The 8291-nt window shown below is 40.1% G+C and overlaps 1 protein-coding gene across 1 annotated transcript in view; it reads right to left on the bottom strand.

Annotated features, from left to right (window-relative positions):
• DUSP29 (dual specificity phosphatase 29) overlaps nt 1-8291 on the bottom strand; it is a 73919-nt gene that overhangs the window by 51582 nt on the left and 14046 nt on the right. Inside the window, exon 3 of the mRNA XM_021549188.3 lies at nt 4965-5185. Coding sequence (XP_021404863.2) covers nt 4965-5185 — 221 coding nt within the window. The remainder of the gene's footprint in view (nt 1-4964; nt 5186-8291) is intronic.

Here is an 8291-nt window from a genome sequence, read left to right as displayed (position 1 = left end):
CTGTGGAAACAGAGGGATGCCATCAGAGGTGACCCTGGGTAACCCTTTCCTCTTGACAGTGAAGGTTTCTGTAGTGCCCCTGCTCTGTTTGGTGTTTGACTGCCCTTACCAGCACTAAATAAGCCTCTCTTTTCATACAAGGGAAAACTCAGGCTGTAAATCTTACAACTGAACACCATCTACAGTAGGGATGATCCATTTAATCCTACACCAAATATCATTTTATTTGTGAACCAAGCTTGCAGAGAAGGCGTGGGGGCAGCATCGAGTACCATAGCAAGCCCTGCTGCAGCCTTGACTTACATGCCTCACAAACAGTGTGTATGTAATTCTGTGTTTGGGAATAACGACCAAAGCACAAGGGTGTGGGAGGGTTTGGTGTACTCTCAGACAGACCTTCCATGAGAATAAATGGAATGCATGGGGGGTGCCTTTCTCAGTTCTACTAACTAGACACAAAAAGTAACCAAATTTGATTTTGTTTTTTTTGTTGTGGCAATAATGTACTTTGAAATCTAGATTGCATCACTTTATGCCAGATTTTGAGGGCAGAGAATAAAGGCCATAGGCATATAACCAGGGGGTGGAAAGAAACCACCTCTTGCACTATAGAAAAGCTTCTGTAGAAATTTCTGGCTAGCACCCTGTTGTGTTGAATGCAAGTAATATTTCACCACCATCATCATCTGGGTGTTCTAATACGATCATCTCCTTGCAGTAGGAGCCTGTCTCATACCCTGTGAGTGCAGAGTCTTTGCCAAGAGTTTTCACCTCCCAATAAACATGCTACGGTTTAACTCTGTGACACTGCGTGGCTTAACTTGGGACTTCCAGAGGCAATAAGTTATTGGCTTTGGCTAGTAACAAGGTTGTAAGTCAAAGTGGAGCCTTCCGTGTTAGCAATATCTGGGGGAGGTGGAGGAAGAGAACAGTAAGTGGGCTCAGGTCTGATTGACAGGTTTTGAAACACTTCAAAAGATTTCCAAAAATGATTCAAAGCCCTCAAGGGGGTCTCACAAAAGGTTGAACCGCTGAAGGAAGTAGATTTGGAGCACACTCTCTAACACCCTGCTAAGCAGAATTGCCACAGGAGAAAAAAATAAAAACTGTGCTATCAGGGCCAATAATAGTTTATCTCTGTCAGCTACGCCTGGTGAGAAGTGCTGGGTGCAAAGCCATGACTCCTGCCGATTAACTCCTTTGCTTCCAGGCACAAGAGGATGCCTTGGCACAAGTAGCATTGCTGTGTAATGGATGCATCAAGAACTGCCAACACTAAAGGATTAATGGTTACAGTCTGCATCCTAATCCTAGCAGATAGTCTTTGAGGCATCTTGGCAAAATTCCAGTCCTTCTGATAACTAAATGTGCCTCTTCCTCTCCTAGAAAATGATAATCCATTCTATTATTACTGCAAATATTTGAAGTGGATGAAAAGACGCATTTGTTTAGCCCTTCAGTGCTTCTCTTTAGAGCTTCCCACCTTGTAAATCTGTTGCTGTTGAGATGATAAAATACATGATGGGACAAGGAAAGCTTTGCTTTGTGTGGGTGGCAAATGGAGATGCAGGAGAAAATACAGTTTTGTATTATGGCAACAAAGGCAAAAACATGGTTGTACATTCTTCTGAAATGTCCACTGGTTTGCAGAAAAGGAAGTCTGTCCTTGGCTGCGTGTGAATGATCAAGAGCCAGCTGCCTGTTACAGCAGAGCACTGCCACTCTTCTGCAGAGCCATGTCCCTTCTGTAGTCTCTTCCATTCTAATATAAGGACCACTCTGAACCCTCATTCCCCAAAAGGGAGTCTGCTCTTGCAGTCTTGGATTCTGACCACTTATATCTTCAAGGTGTGCCAGAATATGCAGTGTCAGTGCATAGACACAGAGATCTGCAGAGTGGTAACAGATCTCGGAAATACTTTGTTCACTTAACTTGGGTTTGTGTTTCTTGAAAATTTATCTAGATGCAGCACTCCTTTTCCAGAGTCAGTTGGAGCTATGAATGTTGAGGTGTCTTTGGTCAAAAGCCTCAGGTCTTTGTAACTGTCTCATATGTTTCTTCCCACTTAGTTTTCTTTTAAAATCTCTTGTCTTTAGTGTATTTTCCCCTGACATTTTATTGTGAAGTTAAAATGCCATTCCTGTCTATTCTACATTCTGAGGAACTAAAATTTCAAGGGAATGAATATTATATCTGTAGTTTAGTAGGAAACCTAAAAAAATAATTTAAATAATGTCTTCCTTTCATGTTATACAGGCCTCACTGATAAAAAATTTAAGCTGTTCTATGGCCTGAATTGCATGTTTTTGGAAAGCTTTATGGCTAGCTGAATGACAGTATGCATAATTGTGACTCATTAGAGTTTGCCTCTAAATCTTACTCTTATAACTGTTCTTATGTCCATCAGCCCATGCTTAAACCCTACAAATACCTTTCAACCCTACAAATAACTGTTCTGATCAGGGAATTTCTTCATCATCATGAAGATTTTAAATGTTAAGTCAGAATTAGGACTGTTTTGACAGCATCCAAATTGCCAAGCTTTCAGGTCTGTTTCAGAGAGGGCCTTTTTCATTAGAATGATAACTGGTTTCAACAGCATTGACTATTGAACATCTTCCCAGCAAAAATCATTATCCAAAAACATCTGTTCAATTAATTTGATAATTTGGCTGAAGGTCATACCTCTTATACAGCCAGAACGTGATACAGCCGGAGTAAATTCATTAAGACATAGATTCTGGTCACACAAGCTGAAGCTTTTTCCTTTCTCTCCCTTTCCCTCTCTGCATTTCCTCAGTTCTAATATACAAAGCAGTAAAGCAATGCAAAGCTGTTACTGATCCGAAGTATTAAGCACCACACACTGAAGTCCCATGTCATTACCACTGGAGATAGGTGATTGGTTGCTTCATACAAAATCCTGTTTAGGAATCTGGATGCTCTTCATCAGTCAGGAAGGTGTACACAATATAGCCTGTTCATTTGAAACTTGAAATGCAGAGCACCTTTCTGCACTAGATGTGCATTCATAAATAATACATTTATGTTGTTGGAGGAGAGCACTAGCTACCTCTAGTCTTTTCTTCCATAGGAGGCATCAGTCCACGCTTTAGTCTAGCTTCTGGAGTCATTCTATTCTGTAAATGTGTATTGGAAAGTTATTGTCATGCTTTAAACCTCAGTGTCTTCCTGGGCCATGCATAGTGGCTTTATATGTGTCTCTGGCTGGGATAAGAGGTGTACATGGATACATTTTATTTTTCCCTCATGAGAAAGTTAAGAGATTGCTCTTTTTCTTCATGAGTATTGCAGTAGTTCTTCATTTTATTGGTCTTCATCAGGAAAGATCCTAGCTAACTTGTTTAAAAGCCATTTGAATGTGGCAGAAATTACTACAGCTACAGAAATCACTGCAATTTGTAGTATCTACTTGGATGCAGATTTTTTTGTTTGGTTTTGTTTGTTCACCCAGTCACTCTTCAATTTGGTTTTGCTGGGCTGGTGCTTGCTACTGTCTCAGGATTTCCTGGACTTTGATGTGGTTTTGAAACAAAAAGGTTAATATCCCCCCCATCTCATCCTTTCCTCCTGCAATATTCATTGGGAAGCAAGGCTTTTTTCCTCGCCCTTGCTGCTTCCCTTGTGCTCGTTTCTTTACCTCAGTACATCAGACTAAAGTCTTAGGGGAACAGGAGGGTGGTGGGAAGGAGGAAGTCTGCATTTCTTATTCCAGCTACTCCAGTCTGACACTGACCTCTGGCCTCCAGCCATAGCTAGACACGGGTGTGTGCTAGTTATCCTCTCCTTTCCAAAGGCAGTGCTTCAGACACACTTTTTTAAAATGCTGGGTATCTTTCTTCATAAGCAAGTAAGCTCCTGAAGCAGTTTCTCCTGCTATTAGAACCTTGATTTTTAACACTGATCTGCTTTCAAGGTGTTCTCCTGAGCAAGGGAAGGAACTGTTGTGTGGACTGTACTTGTTGAAAGAGTAAAATTGTAAAGACCTGACTGGCTATTGGAAGCAAGTCAGGTAGTAAGTGCCTGCAGCTGAGTTAGGCAGCCAAGAACAGAAGCTGGCACAAGGCTAGAAACTTGATATCTGACCCTCTGATATTAAGGTCTCTATAGGTCAGCAGGAAAGTTTTAAGTTTCTCAGCTGGTTTCTGGTAAAATATCCTGCTGAGATTTTTTTAAAAGTATGTGGGGGGAAGGAGTAGGAGTAATATTGAAGTCAGTGTGAGGCCTAGGCTGTAGCACTTCACATCAGTGTAAAGCTTACTGATAGAACACTGCTGGAGATCAGCAAATAATGAATTGTAGTAATCAAGCTGAGAAATTACAAACACTTTAATGAAATGTTTCTAGTTTTCTGCTGTCAGAGCTGTATCGGTTCCCTGCTGTTTGGAAGATGGCAGAGAAATAAATGTTACAGGTTGGGGTAGATCTGATGGTCAGGTAGGAGGGGTGTTTTCTATATTTATAGAGATAATCTAATGGTGCAGAGCATGAAGCTGTGGAATGATGGCATGCAATGTCTGAGACCACTTGTGTTCTACTCCCACCACTATGCAATAAATATTCATTAAACCTGTTTTGATAGGGACTAATTAGGAAAAGACAGCATATTCATGACATCTAGGTAATTGTCTCACATGTGTTTTTGAAGGAGTCAAAACAACAACAGAAAACCTCTGTCAGATAGGACCCCTTGATACAAGCTGTGATGAGAACTTTTGACAAAAGTGCTTGGTAAGAGGCTCTTGGGGTGGTATTAATGGGAAGGGTCCTAAATACATCACTGCCTTCTCTGACACTGGTTCCCTACTACTAGTTTTATTGTTTCTATTAAACTGTATTGGACTTGTTTCATTCCTGCAAGGTTAAATGCCATGGAACTATGCTTTTAATTAGTTGTGGTAAATATTATACCGGTTTGAACCATTTTCATCACCCTCCTTACTTCTTTCGTCCTGAAGTGCATTATCAATGAATTTGGAAGCTGAATAAAAGAACTGGCTGAGGTTGAAAGTGGGGAGATCATCAGCTTCCACGCCATGGTACTCCACAGTCATGCTGCTGTAATATTCTGGTCCCGTGTCCACGTTGCGCTGCCCGTGGGCCGCGTTGAGGATGTGGGTGAATCCCGCCTTCTCCAGGCTGTAGCGATCCAGCGCGGTTTTTCTGGTAAAACAAGAGCTGTCATTGTAACTCAAGAAGCTTCTTCAAGACCAGAAAAAAATTTAAGAAAACCACCTCTGATTTGGTATGTTCTAAATGCTAGTGAAACTGATAATGCTTTAACAATGCATAATTTACCATTTTAAGGATCTTAAGGTATTGTCATTCTGTTTGAAGCTGTCATTCTTTTTGGAGTTCCTAATTATATCCCCCAGGTCCTTAGAGCGTGTTTAATATGGATTTATTTTCCCATTACCTTTGCACATAGGCAATACTGGCTTCGATCCATCTTGTACAAGAAGAAACTTAAGATACAGAAAGAAATAGAAGGAATTATCTAAAGTCAGAAAAGGAAATCAGTGGCAGAACTTGAAATAGGACCAAGGAATGCTGAATGCTATTTTCCCCTTCTGTTGCATCAAATGATATTGCAGATGTAATAAGAGTCAGTAATATGTGAGTAGTAAAATCGTCTGGGATTCAAAAAGAACCTTTTCTTCCCCAAAAGAAGTTACTGAATTTTTCTCCATTTCTGGAAAAAATACATTTTTTTAATCCCATCCTTATGTGACTTTAACTTCATATCACAACTCCATTTTACTGTCTTGTTTGGTCAAACCAGAGGTCTAAAGCAAAAGGAGCTATATAAGAAAATTGGATATTACCCTTCAGAGGAAGCTGTAATTCATGTATTTAGCCAAAGGTTCTCACTTGTTCTTGGACAAGGGAAGTCAGAGAAGGGAGGAAAGCTTAGATTTGTATGTTCAATACCCACTGTAGGTATTGCTTTAGGATAAAAGCACCACTGTAGGTGCTCGCTTTAGGATAAAATTCCTTAAAAAATGTAGAGTTTGTGGCCAGGCATGTAAAAACTTTTTGTCTTCCAGTTCAGAAAGCTTTTAGTTTGGGAAAATTTTGTTCTGAAAAAGCTGTCAAGTTTCATTAGTGCCTAGGAAAACTACAAATCTTTTTACAAACAGAAAAATGGCATAGTCTTTATTCTGTTAATATATTTTCATATAACTGCTGCATGATGTAAAAAAGCTTTTTCCAAACAAAAGTACCTCTCTCCATGAATGTTTCCTGAACACTTCCATGTGTAAATGTAACTGCTGTCACACAGGACATTGTGGTGGGCTACCTGCTGTGTTTTGTAATTCTAGTGGTGACAGCCCACAATAGCTTGAAGTTGACTGCCTTTACAACCTCTAAGTCAAGACCCCCCTCTGAGCAGTCAAGGACCTAATGATTACAGCACTTAACTGGGATATGGATACTGAAGGTTTTACCTATGCTTGCTCTTACTTAAATTAAGCCCATGATTGTTGGCTGTTCTTCATAAATATTGCCCTGCAGATATTCCTTTCTGGTAGGAATAATAATGTCTTGACAGTGATATTTTGGCATGAAATAATGCCACGCATCCCCTATACAATCATGTAAAAGTTAAATAAAAGCTTCTCTTAGTGTGGTGATGCCTACCTAATAAGTTTAGTAGACCCTGGAGCACAGAGAAGCAGCAGCATCCTGCTGTTAATGTTGTAAGTTGCCACCTTCACCTCACGTTAAATAATGCTTACTCCTTCCCTTTGAATTCCTATAGCAGTGATTGACTGAGGAAGACTTTCTTTCTTCTCCCTCCTTTTAGGAGGTTTTGTGCCTTAGAATTCCCTGTATGTACACATTGCCAGCAGAGACACTTCAGTTCTATACTGAAAGGATGGAGAGTACTTAAAATAAAACAGGTTAAATGTCCTGGCTGAAGTGTAAGGGTTCAGTGAATAACAACTGCTCTTCATTTTGATGTCCTTGAGGTGAGCTACAGTTCCTGCTTTCAAATTAAGCCTATCTTTGTTTTACCTCCATGATGCTGGAATAGACAAAATGTGGCTTTCAGTCATGAGACTTGGCCCAAAGCATGTATCCTACAAACCATGTAAGACTGAGAGCTTCAAGTCAGAGACCTGTGTACAAGATCCTTGCAAGTGGAGACCTACATGCTGAGTAGGGAATAGGACTGAAGAGTAGTTAGGGTCAGTAGAAAACCAAAGTTTTTGATGAACTATAGATGCTATCACACTTTGGCTTCTACAAGCACTGCTCAGGCTAATAAACAGCATTATAATTAAATTATCAAGTTGTTCTGAGGAAGGACCATGTCAAACAATAGGCTACAGTCATTAACATTTGACACTTGTTTTTATATGAAATCAGATTTTCCTGTTTCCTTGATTGGAGATTGCCTTTTGATGGGAGTGGGTGCAACTAATGCATTTTTCTGACAGTCACAGGCTTGTTCTGTTTCCTACGACCTGATTTTGCAGTGTTGAGTGGCCTCAGTTTTCCAGTAGGTATTCAGAAAGAAGGAATAAGGTCTTTCAGTAACTTGCATAAGCAGTCAGCTCAGCCTGGCCACCCTCCTCTGAACTTCCCCTTCCATCTCCCAGTCTTGCCTGTAGCTGCATTCTGTGAATTTGAGGCCCAGGATGGAATTAATCCTCCTCCTTTTTATTTAATCAGTTTAATCAATTTGCATCATAAATGCATTAGCAGTTGTTTTGCCCTTGACCCGTGGGAGGTTTGGAATATGCACATTGTTACTCTGTTTGTTTCCCAGCTTGGGCTGGAAATGGACTCAGAAGCAGTAATGTATCAACCTTGAATGGTGTTGCAACAATTCGTTATAAATGCTCAGATGAACTATGTAATCTTCTGTGAAATAATTTATTTTTTTTAACAGCAAATTACAGGTGTACCAAGGAATTTATGCTCTGTTTTCCTCAATGCTTGGGCTAGGCTGACTTTAAAATGTTATCTGCTTTCTAATTGTGCTTGGTATGCAGACTGATTTGGCAATACCCTTTGGACTGAATAGAACCTTATCCAATGTAATTGTTTTCCTTATTATATGGATGCATATTTTCTTTTTTCTACTGACATTCTGATTTGAAAAACTTCCAGAAAATGAATGTTCAGTGCTGAGCACTCAAATCTGTTAAGTTCTCCACATATCCACTGGAATAACTATCACTCAAAGTGTGTGTAGGTGTTGTAGAACCTGTTAGTGGAAGCAAGGCCTAAAATATTTGCCCTAAGTGGAGCAGGGTCA

Source organism: Lonchura striata, chromosome 6 (assembly GCF_050655825.1).
Source record: "Lonchura striata isolate lonStrDom1 chromosome 6, ASM5065582v1, whole genome shotgun sequence".
In the NCBI taxonomy this organism is placed as follows: Eukaryota; Metazoa; Chordata; class Aves; order Passeriformes; family Estrildidae; genus Lonchura; species Lonchura striata.
This window is presented reverse-complemented; position numbering and strand designations above follow the sequence as displayed.